Source organism: Bubalus bubalis, chromosome 11 (assembly GCF_019923935.1).
Source record: "Bubalus bubalis isolate 160015118507 breed Murrah chromosome 11, NDDB_SH_1, whole genome shotgun sequence".
NCBI lineage: Eukaryota > Metazoa > Chordata > Mammalia > Artiodactyla > Bovidae > Bubalus > Bubalus bubalis.
This window is the reverse complement of record NC_059167.1, coordinates 17,854,970-17,875,278: the sequence shown is the minus strand read 5'-3', so window position 1 is coordinate 17,875,278 and position 20,309 is coordinate 17,854,970. Positions and strand designations below refer to the sequence as shown.

Here is a 20,309-nt window from a genome sequence, read left to right as displayed (position 1 = left end):
TAAAAAAACAACAAAACAAAAACAGGGTTTCAAGAGCTTTTTACTTGTAATTTGTTGTACATAATCAATTAGTACAATGTAGAATCTGAGAAATTTCAAATGAGGCCACTTTTTTAGCTGCTACTAGCATGAACTTACAGATTTTTTTCCATCTAAGAAATAAGAAACTCTTCTGAGTAGCAAATGGCTAGCCAAATGAGTTGATTCTAATTATAGCAACACAGTTCTGATGAGTTAGCATTTCTTAAAGAGTGATTTCCCTTAAATGTAAGGAAAACTTAGGTGTCTCTGTGATTACATTTAATTCCACTTGGAATTTAGACAAAAATGACCTTTCATTCAACCCAGCCTGTAGTTGTTAGACTGGATTAAGTATTACTGTCAGTTTCCAGCTGTAATAAGAGATAAAACAAGGAGCATTCTATTACAAAATTATAAATTTCTATTGCCTCACCTTTAGGAAGGCAGACCTCCCCCCGCTAAAAAAAAATGGACCAGTAGGGTCATAAAACATATTTTATTAAAGTTCAATCACCTTAAGTGATTGAAGGTTGTGACTTTCTATCTAGCAGGTGGTAGTAATATTAAGCCTAAAATCCAGAGTGCACAAACATTTTCAAGGTTTTTATCATCCTTAATTCATTAAATAACCCCCATGGAATAGGTTAGTATTATCTATGTAACTAATGAGGAAGCAGAAAAATTAATGACCCACATCATCTGCCTGACAACCAGAACTCTGTCAGAAATGAGAAGCCGTCTCCTAGTTTAGTGGGTGAAGACCATATCAGAAAGACAGGATTCAGCCAGCATGGTAGAGCACAAAGAATCTATTCTGTTTAGTACATAAATTTCTGTTCTGACTTGAAGTTGAGCTATAGCAAAGAAACAAAAGCATAAAGATGTTTGTAGAAGGGCTGTTAATGCATTTCTTCTACTACCTCACACATAGAGAGCTTTGAAATTTCTTAGGCCCTAATCAATTACTTTACATTAAGGGTTCTTTCATTAAAAAGTATCACAAATGAGAAATGCAGGCAAGAGAAAAGCACAATATAAAAAATTCAGCAAGTAGTATCAGGTTAGACTTACTTTAGGTAAGAATCTTGCTCACACTTGGAGAACACTTGAGTTTGAAGGTTTTGGGTCTCTACTCCAAAAAGTGGAAATTTTGTTTTCCCCTTCCAAACTGGAAGAATCAGGAAGAATTTTTGTCTTGGAGAATTTAACAGTGTTACCCAAGGTTGTATCTTTAAGGGTGGTTCATTTTCTCCGACCCTTTGTTACTTAAAGTAGAGTACTAGGAGTCCTAAGAAATGTTCTGTTCTTGTCCATTATACTGATTTAGTCAGGATTAATTTTATTTCAAAGTGCAGAACGGTGATTAAAACTTGTTTTCAGAAATAAATTTTGGAAGAGAAAAATATTGTAAAACATATAGGTAATGTTTCTTCAATTTCTTGTTCAACTAATGAGAAAAAGGCATTGCCTTTTTTTTTAACCATTAATCATTTCTCAATAAATATAAGATCTTGTTGAACATAAAAACAAAAAAAAAAGAGTCTGGCTGACTTTTTTGATTTCTGGGCCTAATACAACTTTTGAAATAGTTTTCTTAAAAACAAAGCAAAACCTGCTGGCATCTAAATTAATGACTGAAGCACTAATTAGTGATTACCAAAGCAAACCCTGAAATTTAACACTTGGCACAAACAACAAAAAGTTGATTTATCCAAAAAGTTGAGGTATCCATAGTAAGTGGTTTTAAGAAGCAGGAACAGTGACAATGGTAGAATTTGTGATCATGAATCACTAGGACAAAGTGGCATTCAGCAGGAAAGAAAGCAGCAGCTGTCACAACCGTGGGATTAGCAGATGGAGTATGTCTTTGTAACGTGGGATAAATGAGAGGCTCTGCAAAGCCTGGCAGAGGGGCCTGACCCAGTGGCATTTATGTAGGACTGTGTTTGAGGATCAACCAAAGGGTGAATTATTTTTGACCTATGTCTCCATCCAAGAGCTCCTCCTCCTTGGGAGATCTTCTTTACACACACTAATGTTCCCTCCACGTCATTCATCAGAAATGGGGAGAATTTTTAGAAAACAGGTCTAAGCTCTTATTCCAGAGAAGCATTTCACAGTTAGAACAGTGACCTCAAAAATAAAATTATGAAGAGCAAGTGAAAATCTGGTTTCAGAGTTACACTAGGAGTCTCCCTATTAGCAACTTAACTGGGGTCAATGGTCCTGAGAAAGACTTTAGTTACAAGGTATTCCAATCCCAGGGATCTGATCTGAGTAAAGTAGGCAGTTGGAGTTGGTCAGGAATAAACAGTGATTACTCAGTATGCACCGAGTCTGGAACAGACTTGTTTCTAGCGGCCCATGGTAGGCATGACTACAGCAGGTGAGGAAAGAGAAGCATCTTCTTCTTTCCACTGAGAAGTGATAGTCTTTAGCTGAGTATAGAATTGGATGCCCTACAGAGAACAAAGAAAAAAAAGAGTTATCACATATGCCTGGGGGTTTCATGATTCTTCTTTTAATCAACTTTTGAAGGAGGTATTGTGAAATGCTATTCATGTTCCTACTTGCAGAACAGGTGCAACCAGAATTCTATATATTATTTATGAGATAATCTATGTAAAACACTTAACATATTACCTGCCACATAGTAAAGAGTCAAATCTTAGCTATCATCATGCTAAAACTAGCCAAGAACATCTAAATGGAAAAACTGGACAATGTAAACTGTTAAACTTGTATTTATTTTATAAGAATAGGCTTGAGCAAAAGAGAATAGAGTGTACAAATATAACACACAAAATTACTAGCAAGCTAGAACAGTACTGTTAGAACACAACTCACTAGCTTGATTAAAATACACCTCTAGAATTAATAGACAAAATCTGGGCCATGTTAATACAGTGAAAACAATTTTAGAGATTATTACATACTTTCAATATAAGATACAACTAAAGTTTACATTTTATTATATAAGAATATCTTTATGTCTTCTTTACAGAATGCAAAATAGCAATTTAATTACCTAAGGATTTAAGACTTCAAACACTGCATAAGGTCAGTCTTTTACTCTACGAAGCCTCACTTACTGGTCCACTTACTAGAGTAACTTACAGTAATTAAACAAAGGCACGGGGGGTTGAAAAAAAAACCCAAACCAACAAACTTTTAAGCAACAGTTTTACTCTGCTTCCCTTGAAAGAAATGTTTAATAGTATCAAATTAATCATTTTTATAAAAGCTGTGACTAATGCACAAATTGGATAATCCATCTTGAAACAACAAGTGCTGTCTTAACCAGTTGGCCACACTGTCATACTCGGCTATGTAATCCCACCGTTAATTTATTAACCTATAAAGGGAGACCTGTATAGAAAACAAGTAATTTTTTACTGAAGGTTCCAAAATGGCTGTATTTCTGTGGGACTACAAAGAACTTTTCACTAGGCCATTTGTCCAACATGTATTTGGTTACTTGCTCTGGTGCTACATCCTTCAGATAATAATAATTACAGTGTGATAAGGGCTTCTTAACATGAGTTAAATAGTCCCATTGACTTGCCTCTGTCTACCTCTCTAACCTCATCTCTTACTACTCTCTCCCTCATTCACTCACTGGGCTCCAACCCATTTCTACTGTTTGATCATGCCACGCCTGGTCTTGCTTTAGGGTATATGCACAAGTTGCAGGATGTGACAATGGTGGCAGTTTGGTTCCAGATCTGCTTTATATAGTTATTTTTTATTTGATGCTATACTTATAGCATTTATTATATTTAGAATATTGTTTAATATACAGAAGGTGCTCAATAAAAGTTTTAGTAAATGAGTGACTAATAGGAAATGTGTGGTGGGAGCACTTGAGGGACATACCCAAGCCAGCACTGGAGGGGATGGTGGTGAGAGGTGACTTTCTTTAGCAAGTCCACACTTTAAACTGGTGGTTAACAGTCAGATGAAGGAGGGCAGAAAGGGGATGTAGGAAGAAAGGGTCATAGGCAGAGGAGAGGGCATATACAAAAGCTTGGACTTACTCATACTCTTCCCCCAAAACTCTGTTGCCTTGAGTTATTCAGGAACTAGCTAACTTTTATTAACTTTTGTATCTTTTCTAGGGAACCTACTGACAAGCACTGCTGAACAACATATAACCTCACAGAAGCTGCAGGCAGTCCCTTTCTTGCAGAATCCTTGTTCCTGAATATGTTCAAGAGAGTTTCTTAGAGGAAAAATATTTTTTTAAAACTTGAAGTTACCTGTTTGCCATAGAAATTGGTGTCTCCCCTGAAGGAAGCACGAGAGCCCGTGAATGAAAACATTGGCAAAGGCACTGGAATGGGTACATTCACCCCAACCTAAAGCAGAACAAAGCCACATCAACCACTAAGAAAAAGACTCCACGAAGGAACTCTCCATTTAGAAGCACAAGTGCCAGGCATCAGAGACCAATTTAACTACCCACCTTCCACCCGATCCTCCATCCCATAAACTTTTATTCCTGAGGAAGAAATGGGGCATCAAGGGAGAACAGAGGGCAGTGACTGATGACTGTTTACCTTCTCCCCTTACACAGGAAACTGTAAATGGCTACAAGAATCTCCTAAAAATTCTGTTCACAAACCTGTCCAACATCCACCAGGTGGGAATATTTCCGAGCAGTGGCTCCATTGGTGGTGAAGATGGCTGTTCCATTTCCATATGGGTTGTCATTTACAATCTTGATGGCTTCATCCAAAGTGTCTGCTTCCAGAACTACAAGAACTGGGCCAAAAATCTCCTCCTTGTAACAGGTCATGTTTGGCTGCCAGGAGTGATGCATCGGAAAAGAAGTCAGTATTTTTTGCTTATTTGGTATTTTATTACCCACAGCTTACATGCACAGTTTTTAGGTTAGTAATCTCTTTTCATTTTAAATCACCTGTTAAAAAAAAAGTCCTTTCTTGCCATGCTCCATCTTCCAAGCTACCAATCCTAAGTAACTTGAAACTCTTATTTCTAGAACGACATAACTACACTCCTTTCCTTTATGCACTGTATGTTTTGATCTCATGACCCATCACTAGCTTCCTGATTTATGCCTGTATTACTTGTTTACACAACTGTTATGTTACTGAAAAGCTACTTGAAAATTCATTTTAGAAATCAAATATATATTAAAAACATAACAGGAGAATTTTTCTATTTAAAGAAATCCTGTGGTAAGTTTTCTGTAACATAAATAATCCTTTCTTATTCATTCCTTTGCCTCCTAAATGAGTCTGTCCATTTTTATTTTGGTATCAGGTCACATTAAACATTCAAAACATCTTTCACCACTGTAGCTGTGTTTGTAGCTGGGTAAAAGTGGATTTTTCCTCAGTGATTCTGTGGCAAAAAAATCTCATAATTTCTATTATACTTAGATTCAACTCTTGATTATTCAGGATTATAATAGGAATAGTGGGGATATATGAACTTCAAAAAAAAAAACAACCCTCAATGTAGTCATTAATTTTAGATAAGCAACTTTCAGAGTTTTGATAAATAAAAATTGACACCAATTCTTTTTCTTTCGTTGTTTTCTGGTGAAGATGCACATATTCAATAAACATTGAAAGTGAAGTGAAAGTGTTAGTCACTCAGTCGTGTCCAATTCTTTGCAACCCCATGGACTCTACCCTGCCAGGTCCATCTGTCCATGGAATTCTTCAGGCAAGAATACTAGAGTGGGTTGCCATTCCTCCTCCTGAGGCTCTTCCCAACCCAGGGATTCAACCTGGGTCTCCTTCATTGCAGGTGGCTTCTTTACTACTGAGCCAGTACTGGGAGGGCTCAATAAACACTGGGTGGTTGATAGACTGTATTTGTGACAGAGGCTATTTATTCCTGCAAAGCCAAAAATATTCACTTTTTATCTCTTAACGGAAAGTTTTCCAACCACTGATATAGTGGAAAGAGGTTGGGAGTCAGGAGGGGTGACTCATTTGGACTTGAGATAAAATAATTGAGTAATTCTGGCAAGAGATGAGGTCTCTAGTCATTAAATGTCTCCAGTTATAAATTAGAGGAATGAGATTCCATTGTCTCCAGTGGTGCCTTCACCTCATATGTTTGTGAAATAAATAATTCACAGTTGTTCACCTTGACATTTGAAATGATGGTTGGCCCAACAAAGTTCCCATTTTCATAACCTTTGACTTTAATACTTCGCCCGTCAAGAAGGATGGAAGCTCCTTCCTTTGTTCCACTATCAATCAGATTACAGACACGCTCTTTTGCCTGGGGGGTGATCAGAGGGCCAAGATCAGCTCCAGGCTGGTCTCCTGTAAAACAATACAGAAGTATTTAAGGTCTTTATGAACATAAATGATGAGTGATAACTAAAGATGAATCTGAATGACAAGTAGTCCAGTACAAAGAGAGGCAGTGGTAAGAATAAACATGATTGCTCCCACTGGACAAGGCCAATGCAAAACCCTGGGCTTAGTGCCAGAGATGCAAAGTCTAAAAGTTGGTTACCTGCATTCACTCTTAGTTTTTTGGCACGTTCTACCAGCTCTGGCAGCCACTTCTTAGCTTCTCCCACAAGGATTGCTGTTGAAAGAGCCATGCAGCGCTGACCAGCAGCTCCAAATGCTGCTCCAACCAACTGGTTCAGGGTGTTTTCCTTATTCGCATCTGGCATGACTACTCCATGGTTCTTGGCTCCCTAAGGAAATACAGAAAGTACATGAATCTTCCTTGGTAAAATACAATTAGGCTAAGAAATTAAAGAATCTAAGTTTTCAGATGAGAATTTAAGAAAAGGACTTGAGAATTTATCCTATGCTGCTTTGAAAGGAGATTTATTATCATTTTGATATTGCTTAAATTCTGGTACCACTGAGTAAGTCTCCAAGTTACTTTTTCTTAAATTTCTCAGCTGAAAAGCTGACAGGTGTTTATTTAGATCAAAACTATTATTTTTTTAAAAAAACCCACCCCAAACAAAATACTGTCTCAATCACATTCAGATTGATAAGGTAAACACTTCATCTAGGAACCAAGGGGAACTCCCTTCTCTTTTCTAAGTTAGGTAGGAAAGAATCTGTTGTTTGTTAGGGTTTCCAGTTATATGAAGAGCAGCCTCATAAATTTCTATGTAGGATGATACAGGGTCATTTCCACATATTTACAGATATAGCTATAGTTGAATACATGAATAGATACCTCATCTGCTACTTAACTGTATTGCATTGCACACAGCATTGATGTTAGACATAAAACACATTGACGAAATATGTAGTGAACTAGCAGGGGCATAAATCAAATTGGCCAAAACACATCCAGCCATGAAAAGAAATAAATGGGCATATCATGACTAGTTTCTAAGCCTGTGGATAGGTGGCTTCCCTTCCTGCAATATTAGTGGAAGAGTAAGAATGGCAACTGGACACTATATTTAGTATCAAATAACCACAAAGTATTTGGCAAAGATCTAGTCACTAAGGAACAGCAAAATCATGCAAGCAAGTAAACCACACTCAGATATTATACAGGGATATTTGGCTCTTTACTAAACCACAACCACCACAGTGACTTAAATAGCCTAGACTCTTAGGGAAGATTATATCTTTAACATTTGTAGTTAGGATTTGCCTTAAAGGCAGGAAGGATGAGGGCTAGCTGAAAGCATGGGATGAAGGAATAAATAGGGCCAGAAACAGATTTTGGGCTGAAGCCCAAAGAACCTGAATATCTTTCTTTAAGGAGAAATGTGACTTTATCACCGAGATTACCTGGATAAAATAAAAGGTAATTAAAGTGACTGAGAATAAAACTCATCACAAGGTTTGTGGTTAAAGGGAAGACAACCAGGATGAACTGTGAATAAAGAAACACTGGCATTAGAGTGGGATGAGTGGTCCCTCTGCTGAAGGGCTTTTTACAGGTAATTTTAATACATACTACAGAATTTGGGGGAAAAAGGAATAAGAAGTCACCATATTGGCTTGAACTCTCTTGCCATGTCTTGACCCTCGCTCGAAGATGTACTCTCCTGCCTGGTTGGATCCCACAAAGCTGATTGCTTTGATATCCGGATGATCGCAAATAAAATTTACAGCTTTAAGAAGAAAATAAATGATTATCACAAAGGAAGAAAGGGCTATAGGCTTCTCAGAATAGCAAATTTGTCCTTTTCTCACTGCTATGAATGAGAAGTTTCATACTTTTGTTTTCTTGCCCTGGAATCCCCTTTTGGAGTTCTGTCCTTGTTCTCTTAAATTCTTTCTTTTTTTTTTTTTTGGTCACACAGCACTGTTAATTGGATCTTAGTTCCCCAACCTGGGACTGAACCTGTGCCCCCTCCTCCAGTGGAAGTGTGGAGTCTTAACCACAGGACCGCGAGAGAAGTCCCTCTCTAAAATTCTTTAAAATACAAATTCTATTTAACCTCTTCTCTTTCATTATTTTTCCCAATTGTTAGTCCAGAATTTTTACTTTAACTCTGAAGGCTACCCAATACAATACTGTAATTAGCCTCCAATTAAAATAAATAAATTTATATTAAAAAAAAAACTCTCAAGGCTACAACTCCTATTTTCCTCCAAAATAAAAGCCTTTCAATACTTGACTCCTCCTTTTGTCTTTTATGAATATGATATTTCCTCAACTGTCACTTGTACTGGAACTCTCAGATATTACTGTGCCCTCATGTGAGAGGCAATAGAGCACAGTATTTAAAAGTGAAAACCATGGTTGGCCTGTTTACATATACACATCGCAACTTTTGACGGTTTCCAGCAACATGACTTTGGGTAAAATCAGCTGATTTCATTATGCCCCAATTTTCTCATCTGTAAAATGGGAAGATAATAGTACCTACCTGAAAGAGTGATGGTAAAGATTAAATGAGATAATAGATGGAAGGCATTGGAACAGTGCTTGAAACAAGGAAGTACTTTTTAAGTATTAGCCATTATTATATGAATCAGAAGGACTTCGGTACCTCTGTGGTCTATAAATTCTGAGTTAAATAATGTTAAGTTCTTTCAGTGCTGCTGCTACTGCTAAGTTGCTTCAGTCGTGTCCGACTCTGTGCGACCCCATAGATGGCAGCCCACCAGGCTCCCCCGTCTCTGGGACTCTCCAGGCAAGAACACTGGAGTGGGCTGCCATTTCCTTCTCCAATGCAGGAAAGTGAAAAGTGAAAGGGAAGTCGCTCAGTCGTGGACTCTTCGCGACCCCATGGACTGCAGCCCATCAGGCTTCTCCGTCCATGGGATTTTCCAGGCAAGAGTGCTGGAGTGGGGTGCCATTGCCTTCTCCGAGTCCCTTCAGTATTGAAATGAAAACTTACTCTTTAATTTTACCTATCTTGCCCCAACCATAGTTCTTTGCCCTAATATATTCTGTAGGGCAAGAAGCACTGCTACTCCCCAGTTAGTTACCTTGGCACGGAGATGGCAAAACAGTCAACAAATATTTTCTTCAAACATGGAGGTTACTTATTATTAGTAAGTCCCTTCATCCCTAAAACACCCTAAAACACCCCATCACTGACTCAACACCTTGGTTTTTGGTAGCCAGATTAATAAGTGTCAGGTCTAGAGGGGCAGTTACCTTCATGTTGTCCATGGATGATATTCAGTGTTCCATCAGGGGCACCAGAGTCCTGAAACAGCTTGGCGAGAAGCATAGTTGCTCCAGGGACTCGCTCTGATGGTTTCATCAGGAAGGTATTTCCACACACCATGGCCATGGGAAACATCCAAAGGGGGATCATGGCAGGAAAATTGAATGGAGCGATGCCTGCGCACACCCCCAGAGGCAGACGGTAGGAATAAAGGTCCATGTCTTTGGTGATGGATGGCATGGTCTCCCCCAGCATGAGGGATGTCACACTGCAGGCATGCTCAACCACCTCTGGAACAGAGAAGCAGCAGTCAGGCGAGCAACTCTTCACACTGCCCAGTACTTAGCTTCGTCATGCTCTAGTCAGCCCTGAGTGGCAAGGCCAGTGACAGACGGAAAAAGCACTGATTCACTATGTGAAGAGGTTGCATGAAGTGAGATCATCTGAATGGGAAGAAGGCAGTGAAACATATAAACCAACTGGAAGATCATTGGAGTACAATAATGAAGTAAGCCAGTAGCATAGATACCCAGGTACTGTCATTTCACACAAGTATTAGGATATCATGGGATAGCAAAACCTACATAAAGGAAGCAGCAGTCCCCCACTCTGGGGGACTCTTATCTTCCTTTGCTTCTTCCCAGTGTCCCTGAACTCCCCTAGAGGGACTCCCTGCTTACGGAGGCCTCGAAACACATCTCCTTCAGCATCCGCCAGGGTCTTCCCTTGTTCCAGCGTGATCAACCTGGCAATTTCTTTCTAGAGAGAAAACACACAGAAACCAACGCAAGGATGTGCCTCCCTTTAGTTCTCAGGCAGCCAGAAGGGAATAAAAGTCAAGGAGAAGTTGTTGGAGGGAGAAAGCCATGATCTATGTCTCTCTGGATTGTACAGTTAGGGAGGGCAGCTCACAGGGCCTCTATGAGAGTGACAAGTAGCACCTAAATAACACTTTGGGAAATTATACCATTCAGCTTTCTTACCAAGTTTTCTTTAATGAGTTGTTGATAGCGGAGCAGGACCTGCTGACGGCTTAATATTGAAGTGTCTGCCCACGCGGGAAAAGTACGTTTGCAGGAAGAAACTGCTGCATCCATTTCGGCCTTGGTGGACTCAGGGACCCGACCAATGACCTCGTTGGTGGCCTGATGGAAAAGGCAGCACATCAATCATCTTTGTCCCTGCCCCACCTTCTTCATATAGTCACAGGGCCAGCGATATGTGCTTCACAATAGAGACCCAGGTCCTTATTTTTCCCACTGTGTTCCCAGAATTCTAGGCTAGTGAGTTCAGGCCCCAAAGCAGCTTTCCTTACGGGATTGTGGATGTCGATCCATTTGTCACTTTTGGATTCAATAAATTTCCCATCAATGAAGAGTTTTACAGTTGGCTGGGGGAGAAAAAAAAAAATAAATACAATACTTTATATTAGTTAATTGCTTTACTTCTCTCGTTCCCTTTCACAAGGAGAAAAGAACTGGGGTTGATAACTAAATTTTCCATTTTCTAGAAATGTCACCACTACGAAAGAGATACACAATATACTCTTCTGTAGAGCTTATTAAGATAGGGCAGAACCTCTCAATACTGTGATCTCTCTGTAAATGGAAAATTCCCTGTAATCACACAGTGGAACTTCATGAGTAAACATATGTCACTGAGAAAGTGAAAGTCGACTCCATGGACTGTAGCCCACCAAACTCCTCTGTCCATTGAATTCTTCAGGCAAGAACACTAGAGTGGGTAGCCATTCCCTTCTCCTGGGATCTCAGGGGATCTTCCTGACCCAAGGATTGAAGCCGGGTCTCCTGCACTACAGGCAGATTCTTTACCATCTGAGCCACCAAGGAAGCCCATGTTGTGGACAAGCTTATACTAAAAAAGCAGCAGACTCTGTGTTAACAAATGTTAACTATTATGATTTGTTGGCCCAGCTGACTTTCTGGCATATTACCATGAGCATGCCTTATCTTATGATCAAAATATTTTTAAAAACATTTCTATGTGTAGCTTTTCTAAGAAGCAGCTTGTTTTCATTAAATTTTCAAATGTGGTCTGTAGGCCAAAAAAGGTGAAAGACTACTATGTTATAATATGTGCATGCTTCTACCTCAACAGGATTTTGAGCATCAGTCCTTACAGATCAGGTTTAGTTATTGCAAATGGCTAACACACAGTAGGTCTGTAAAAACAACTCTAAAGGTTGTAAAGAAGACAACCTTTGAGGCAGGGTCAAGAAAACCTTTAGAAGTCATGAAAATGTTTGTATCTTTAGACACAGTAATCCCAGTTCAGAAGGGAAATAATATAAAAGAAGCAAAAATAACCAAAAAAATTATAAATAAATGTTAGTTTTATAATACTGAAATAAAGGAATAAATTTAAATGTTATTTGTGAAAATTATTAGTTAATTCACACAATATCTTCTTGATAGAATATTACATAGGCATTAAAAGTCATAGTCATGGTGGCTCAGGCGTAAAGAATCCACCTGCCAATGCAGGAGACATGGGTTCGATCCCTGGTCTAGGAAGATCCCACATGCCACGGAGCGACTAAGCCCATGTGCCACAACTATTGAACCTGCACTCTAGAGCCTGGGAGCCGCAACTACTGGGCCCTTGTGCCACAACTACGAAGCCTGAGTGCCTTAAAGTCCGTGCTCTGCAATAAGAGAAACCATGGCAATAAGAAGCCTGCGCCCTGCAACTAGAGAGGAGCCCCTACTGGCTGCACTAGAGAAAAGCCTGTGCAGCAATGAAAACCAGCAAAGCCACCCAAAAATAAAATTATTAAAAAAAAAAAATCATAGTCATAAAGATCACTTTGTAATACTAGAAGTGCTTACAACATAACAGACATAATACAAGATAAGAAAATCAAGATAGAAAATTTCAGATAAACTCTGATCACAATGATGTAAAGAAAATACCCCCAAACTGTACTGGATTCCTTTTTAGAAGTCAACCTTTATTACCAAATAAACTCACCACTGAAGACGAGGAGAAGGAGGATGCTGGCTGCCAACTGGAATTCACCTTGGAAGAGACCTGGGAGGTAAAAGAATGATTCTTTTGATAAATGAGAGCAGAAAATTATTAAAAACTTAAGTGAATGGCCACTATCTGCTCAGTATTCTACTAGTTACTATGGGTATATGAAGAAGGACTTGGTGTTTGCTCTCAAGGGTCATATAATCTTTAAAGAGAAAAACTGTGAGGCTGTGGGACACAGCAAACTATGAGAGAACAAAAACTCATAACAATCACGTGTTCAATTTCTAGGATAGTCCTGATTTTAAAAAGATGTTTTTTGGTTATTAGACTGTATTTTTCTAGTTTTGGCCTGCTAAATGTAGTCACCTTAAATCTAAAAATAAGAAAACATTTAAGATGGGATTCCCTGGTGGCTCAGACGGTAAAGCTTCTGCCTGCAATGCCGGAGACCCGGGTTCGATCCCCGGGTTGGGAAGACTCCCCTGGAGAAGGAAATGGCAACCTACTCCAGTACTCTTGTCTAGAAAATTTCATGGATGGAAGGGGCCTGGTGGGCTACAGTCCATGGGGTCACAAAGAGTTGGACACGACTGAGCAACTTCACTTCACTAAGATGGTGTCTAACACAATAGGTGTTGAATATAAGACAGTATATAACCAAGTGTCAAATATATGTATAATATGCCCATACACATACTTAAACATGAGTATTTATAGTAGTTTTACTGGTAATAGTGTAAAATTTGGGAGCAACTCAAAGGTTGGATGAGTGAATAGGGAAACTAGTATGGTATATTCAGATATTAGAATACTACTCAGCAATGAAAAGGAATCAACTATTGATAAAGCAACATGGATAATTATAATAATTATACTGAGTGAAAGAAATTAGACTTAAGAAGAGTACCTATATAAAACTAGAAAATGTAAACCATAGTGTCAGAAAGCAAATCAGTGGTTACCTAGAGATGATGGTGGAAGAAAAGATGAAGGTCAGAGGGAAACATTTTGGGGCAATTCATATATTCACTATCTTGATTGTGATGTTTTCACAGGTGTATACAAATACTAAAACAGTAAATTATACATTTTATCTTAGATCAATTTTATTTTAATAAAGCTATTTTTAAAAATGCCACATACACCTAAGAGGAAAAGAATCTGTTATATTTAATAGAATTTAATCAGCAAATGGTTAGGGTGGGGGGATCAGTTAAAGTCACTCTCAAAAAATAGTTTGTATATATGTTAAGGAAGTTAATTAAGAAATACAGAAGTCTAATCGAAGTGAGCAAACTAAAATACTCAAGACTGGAATATAAAAGGAAGGTGTAGTCTAATAACCTATTACCTTATCTGAAGAGAGACCACGTTAACCAAAGAGTTTAGGGATGCATAAAGTACAAGAATTTGTTTGCGTGCCGACAGCACTATCCAGAGGAAAAGGTTCTGGTCCTCTGGGCCAGCAGTCTGTCAAAATGCCTAGTCTTCGGCTTCTCCTTTCACCACAAAAGCTATTTCAAACCAGCAACACCCTCCTGGAGACCACCATGTCTAATAGCCACGTTCCCAATACCAACATAGTACCCGGTATACAATAGGTGTTCAACAGCTATATTGCCTGATGTTCCCCACCCCAGATGTGGTTAGGTGTATTTTTCTGTACACCTAGCAGTCAGTATTTCCCTATTGAGTTTATTTGTCTGTGTTGTAATAGCCTAGGTACTTGTTTTTTACCCCAAGACTATAAATTCCACGGGGACAGGTACTGCATCTTATTTACCTACTTTATAGCATTACTAGATCAAGACTGTTCAGGTATGAAAAACAGCTTAGCAAGTAGTTGGTGCTCATTAAACACTGCTACTATTATTGTATTACTATAAATATTATTTGCTCACATTCCTTGCTGTTTCAAAACATACCAATTTTCTTAAAATTTTCAACTCTGTTCCTTTCCCTCTCACTGAGCTAATCTTATTTTTTCTACTTCAGAGGAAACAGAAACCACGAGATGGAAACTTCCTCAACTTCCTACTAGTGAGCCTACCAAACTGACCAATACTCATCATCTTTTCCTTTTACCTCTTATAGAGAAGGCAGCTACCAAGGTTCATGAAGACAGAGTAACTGGGAGACAGAGGTACACAGTCAATGTTTGACTGAAGTATGTCTTCCAATTTAAGGCCAATCTCTGAATCTGTGCTCTGAAATCAATTGTTCCTCCTGCCTCAGACACTTCCACCAACTATCCTTTCTTTCCTGTATCTTAAAACCTCTCTCCATCCAATAGAAAGGGTTCTCTATACGAATTACCATTATTTCCTCATCTCCCACTAGCTCCTCAATCAACTCCTACCTTTATGACTGAACGCCAGAACACCAGTGACTTCCTCCATACCATGGACTCTTCCCAGTCCTTCTTGTACTTGACCTCTCAGCAGAGGTGAAGAGTTAACCAGACCTTTTGTCCCAAATCCCCTCTCCACTTACATTCTGTGATGCCCTGGTATCTTTTCTATCTCTCGGCCCACATTTTCTCTGCCTTCTTTGTTCACGCCTTCTCCCATACCTGGCCTCTAACTGCTTGAGTTCCTGAACAAGGAGAGGTCCCAACTCTCCTTGGGTGATTTCATTAACTCCAGTGGCTTAATTAGCTAGATCCTGGTGATGCCCAAATCTTTAATTCTTCACCAGAATCTTCCTCATCAGGTAATACTTACATAACTGTCATCACCACATCTCTACTTGGATATTATTTAGGTCCATGTTGGAAAAAGCTGACTTCCTCATCGTCCTCCCACCAATCAGCTCTGTTTCCTACAACCCACCTTTCAGTGAATGGGGCTAATATCCACCTAGGTGCCCAACCAGAAACTTAAATGTCACCCTAACTCTTCTCTCTCTCTCTCAGTGAATCAACAAGTCCTGGCAATCTGTCCTTCCAGAAGTCTTGGGAATGCAACCCTTTTCTTGCCCCCTCTTCCCACTCTACACCATCATTGTCTCTTACCTGGGTTTCCGAACAGGTAATGATTCCTAACAGGTCTCTCAGCCTTCAATCTTAAACCTCTGATTCTTGTTTCCACTCCAGAGCCAAAAGGTCTTTTTAAAACACAAACTTGGTCAGATCATTCTTTTGTTTAAAACCCACCAATGGCTTTCCGTTGTCCTTGGGATAAAGACTCACCTCAGTGTTGCTTAGAAGATTCTACATAGTATCTTTACTTCTCTAGTTTCCTATTTTGCTGCTCTCCTCCTTGCTCTCTCTATGCTCCGGGCATTCACAGCATGTTTTGTGCTCACACTGCCCTTGCACGTGCTGCTCCCTCTTGCCTGGAGTTGTTTCATCCCATTTGCTTGGCTCACGTCTATTCTTGAGCTCCCTATCACTTTGAGTACAGGTACAGGTCAGTTCTGTAGGCTTGCTAGCAGGAAGTTGAGGACGTTCTCATCTAATGGTTTTAGTTTCCTCTGAAGTAGAAAAAACAAGGTTAACTCCTGTGAGTGAGCGGTATAGTAGCAGAGTTGGAAGTTTTTAAGTCTCAATATCAGGTCGAGGCTAAGTACCTGATTATGGGGTTCACCTGAATTCCTCTAGTTCTCTTATCATACTAAAGAATAGCATTATTAAGTCTGTCTTCCCTTAGAACACTAGAGAGTTTTGTCCTCATCACCTGGTAGCATTCCTGGACTAGAGTAAGTACTCAGTAATATTCTGCAGAATGAAAGAATACACCCAAGCAACTGTGGGATATTAATTTTGTTTCATGTAAACTCTCTTACTGGCTTCTCAGGTGGTGCTAGTGGTAACAAACTCGCCTGCCAATGCAGGAGACTTAAGAGACGCAGGTTCAATCCCTGGCTTGGGAAGATTCCTTGGAGGAGGGCACAGCAACCCACTCCAGTATTCTTGCCTGGAGAATCCCATGGACAGAGGAGCCTGGTGGGCTACAGGTCATAGGTTCGCAAAAAGTTGGACACGGCTAAAGTGACTTAACACACACACAAACTCTCTTATAGGGCAGAAAATGTACAGTTCAGCCAAGGAGAGCATTCTAGGCCTCTTAATTTCATTCTGTCACGTGCACATAGCCTCCCTGCTGTCGAAAGGGCATAATAAAACATTGTCATTTAGTTTTTGACTAAATGATAGTCATTTAGTCTTTTCTTCATTTTCCAAGACACACTCATTAGTACTGTTACTAAAGAGAACTATCCTATGTCCAGTCACACCAAACTTCAGTCACACCAAACTTCTTGATCTCTAGATGTTTATTTCACACTTGCTATTTCCCTTGGCAGGAACTCCCTTCTCTGGCTAAAGGCCTCCTACTCTTGCAGTACTCAAACGGAGATCAACTCCTTTTGGAAGCTTTTCTAGAATTGCACAGGTTGAGTTTGGGGCTCTTTCCATAGGTTCCTGCAGTACTGTGTGCAGTCTTATTGTTTAGCACTTATTGCATTACAGTAGGAAAGCCTTCAGTGAATATTTTACTTATCTCTCCTTTCCCAAAGTTTGGGCCAGTGTCTGACACAGAAAGAGAGGCTTAGACTTAAGTCCTGAATTCTCAGCAACATCAGTTACTAGGTGGGAAACCTTGGATGACCTTTAAGATTGCCAGGTGAAATATCAACAACCTCAGATACACAGATGATACCACCTTAATGGCAGAAAGTAAAGAGGAACTAAAGAGCCTCTTGATGAAAGTGAAACAAGAATGAAAAAGCTAGTCTAAAACTTAACATTCAAAAAACTAAGAAGATGGCATCTGGTCCCATTACTTCATAGCAAATAGATGGGGAAACAAAAGCAAACAGTGAGACTTTATTTTCTTGTGCTCCAAAATCACTGTGGATGGGTGACTGCAGCCATGAAATTAAAAGATGCTTGCTCCTTGGAAGAAAAGGTATGACAAACCTAGACAGCATATTAAAAAGCAGAGACACTACTATGCCGACATAGGTCCATCTAGTCAAAGCTATAGTAGTCATGTATGGATGTGAGAGTTGGACAATAAAAAATGCTGAGTGCTGAAGAATTGATGCCTTCAAACTGTGGTGTTGGAGAAGACTCCTGTGAGTCCCTTGAACTGCAAGGAGATCAAACTCCAGTCCATCCTAAAGGAAATCAGTCCTGAATATTCACTGGAACAACTGATGCTGAAACTGAAGTTTCAATACTTTGGCCACCTGATGCGAAGAGCCAACTCATTGGAAAAAACTCTGATGCTGGGAAAGACTGAAGGCAGGAGAAGAGGACAGGATGAGATGGTTGAATGGCATCACTGACTCAATGGACATGAGTTTGAGCAAACTCTGGGAGGTGGTGAAGGACAGGGAAGCCTAGCGTGCTGCAGTCCATGGGGTCACAGAGAGTCAGACACGACTTAGTGACTGAACAACAACAACAACTTACTTCATTAATTCTAATCTGCACAAATATTCTCAAAACTAGGAAGTGGTGGAGCTGGAATAGAATCCAAGTATGATTGTGAAGCCTGTGTTCTTTCCACTGTATCACTGAAGAAAGTCACTGAGTCATATTAAGACTAGTTTTCTTTAAATGGGAATGATAATATCTGGATTGCCAGACTCTAGACTACTCTCAAACTATCATGTTACAGTAACTCCTAATTGGCTTAGGATTATTATCTCTGTTCTTTTTCAGGTCAATGCATAAGTTTCTGCAAATGAATCAGAAAAAAGTGTTTATTTCCAAAATAAAGTACTTGGGGAAGGAGATTCTTTTCCTTGATACAAAGGACAACATAGTTTTTTAAGGCTCTCAATGACTTGTGATGGCAGAGAAGGCAAAGGAAAAAAAGCCAATTTAATAAAAGATTTCCAGGAGAAGTTGGTAATGGAAAATATAGGGTGGAAATTTTGTTTTCTGACTACAAAACAAAAAACAAAACAAAACCTAGAAAAACAGAACCAGGATTACAACAAGAAATATGAGTTAGGCCAGATCATTTGACAAATCCTTCCAATCCATTCACGCTGTCCCATTAAATAGCATATTTAAACAGGAACCTTTGCGGACTCTGCTAAGAATCTTAAAAATGCACAGTCTCTGGAGTAGAACTCACTGAACCTGATAAATACTAATGTTAACTATAAGCCCAGAAATACAGAGGAAGAAGTTCCCCAAGCTGAACATGAGTAAGAAAAGCAAAGCTGTTTCTTGCAGGTTCGATAATGTTGCCTCATAATGTAAGTCCTTGCTAGGCTTGAATAATGGGGAAAGGCTATGAACAGCTGGAAACAGCTACAGGCCTCAGGCATGTAGCTCCTGTAGCTCAACCACCTGTCCTTAGGCTAGCTTCAGAGAAGACCCGAACACCCCCACCCCACTCCAACCCCAGGGGTAGAGCTGAGTTACACTAAGTTGACTGCCGGCTTCGCTGGTGGCTCAGACGGTAAAGAATCCACCTGCAATGTGGCAGGCCTGGGTTCGATCCCTGCGTTGGGAAGATCCCCTGGAAGAGGGCCTGACAACCCACTCCAGTATTCTTGCCTGGAAAATCCCCATGGACAAAGGGCCCTGGCGGGCTACAGTCCATGGGGTCGCACAGTGGAACACGACTGAGCGACTAAGCACAGCACAGCACAAGCTGACTCTGGGGTGGGAACGTGGAACTTACACTTCTTGTCTTCCTTGGTTTCCATTTTCTACCACCTATTTTAGAGATGTTTAATTCTTTGCATGTGCTTGGAACAAACTAGGAGCATTAACTATGTGTCCTTATTCAACGCCAACAAAACACTGTAACTCTGCCAGAAAGTTAAACAAAGTCTTGGCAAGCAAAGGCACAACAGTCCACAGCCTGTGGAACATGCAAAGAGCCATAGCTGGGGAAAACAGCTCAGCAAATGACTGCTTTTGGGAAAACGGAGTGAACATTCCGAGAAGGAGATTCAAAGTTCATTCACTGACCCTCGCCCCTCGTGTGCTTCCTGGCCCCCGCCCCCTGGCCTTTACCTCGGATTGCAGACCGTGAAGAAGGGTGGGGGAAGGGGACAATTTGGAGGCTCCCGGCCCAATGCTAAGACAGGTGACCAGAAGGGGAGTTTCTAGGGCAGAGAGGTGGCTGGTGCAGAGGTGAAAGGGAAGACGGTGGGCAGACCGACAGAGGTGAGGGCAAGAGAGTGTCGGCAGGGACCGGGCAAGCCTCGAAGAGGAGAGTGGGCCAGAGCCAGAAAAGGGGGGAGGCTCAAGAATAAAAGGGCCAGGGCTGAGTCCCGGGCTGGGTCCAACGAAGGCGGGTACTGAGTGAGGTGTGGGACAGGGCCGCACAGGTCCGATGGGCACAGAGAAGGGTCAGCCATGAAGGGGCTGGCTCAGAGAGCGGATGGAAAGGACGAATTTCGAGCTTCGCAACCCTTTGGCGCCACCCTTAACTCGCCTGCAGGATCCGGGCCCGCAATGCAGCCGCCGCCGCCGCCACCGCCACAGCCGCCATGGCTCTGGGTTGCCTCTTCTCAGCCCCCGGCACCTCTACAGTCTGAGACCGTCCAGAAGCTCTACCGCTGCCAGGCCTCCCCCGTCCATCCTGCCGCACCTCCTCACTGGCGGAAAGGACAATCTCCCCTAGCCAATTACTCGCCCTAACGACTGACTCCGCCCCTCAATCCCAGCCCTGGGGGAATACGATTGGTCAGAAGTGATAGCGCTCTCGCCGTGCTCTAC

General features: G+C 40.6%; 2 protein-coding genes across 7 annotated transcripts in view; one reads left to right on the top strand and one right to left on the bottom strand.

Annotated features, from left to right (window-relative positions):
- Positions 1–5,331, top strand: part of BBOF1 (basal body orientation factor 1) — a 36,146-nt gene extending 30,815 nt beyond the window's left edge. For 3 of the 5 annotated variants that reach the window (XM_044924743.2, XM_025295216.3, XM_006053860.4), the window contains 2 exons: positions 3,026–3,081; positions 4,140–5,331. In XM_044924743.2, the coding sequence (XP_044780678.1) occupies positions 3,026–3,037 (12 nt within the window). In that variant the 3' untranslated portion in view covers positions 3,038–3,081; positions 4,140–5,331. The remainder of the gene's footprint in view (positions 1–3,025; positions 3,082–4,139) is intronic. The other 2 variants (XM_044924741.2, XM_006053861.4) reach the window with 1 other exon arrangement.
- On the bottom strand, positions 23–20,180 carry ALDH6A1 (aldehyde dehydrogenase 6 family member A1). Of its 2 annotated transcripts, none has more exons than XM_006053857.4 (12): positions 20,026–20,180; positions 12,611–12,670; positions 10,935–11,009; positions 10,603–10,764; positions 10,300–10,378; positions 9,607–9,909; positions 7,986–8,107; positions 6,523–6,712; positions 6,145–6,326; positions 4,646–4,825; positions 4,281–4,379; positions 23–2,480 (listed from the first exon to the last, which is right to left on the bottom strand). In XM_006053857.4, the coding sequence occupies exons 1-12, from the start codon at positions 20,080–20,082 to the stop codon at positions 2,376–2,378; spliced, it is 1,614 nt and encodes a 537-aa protein (XP_006053919.1). In that variant the 5' UTR covers positions 20,083–20,180; the 3' UTR covers positions 23–2,375. The 2 variants fall into 2 exon arrangements, with proteins under 2 accessions (XP_006053919.1, XP_025150999.1); XM_025295214.3 differs by lacking the exon at positions 20,026–20,180 and adding an exon at positions 15,807–16,079.
- Positions 20,181–20,309: the final 129 nt, after the last annotated feature.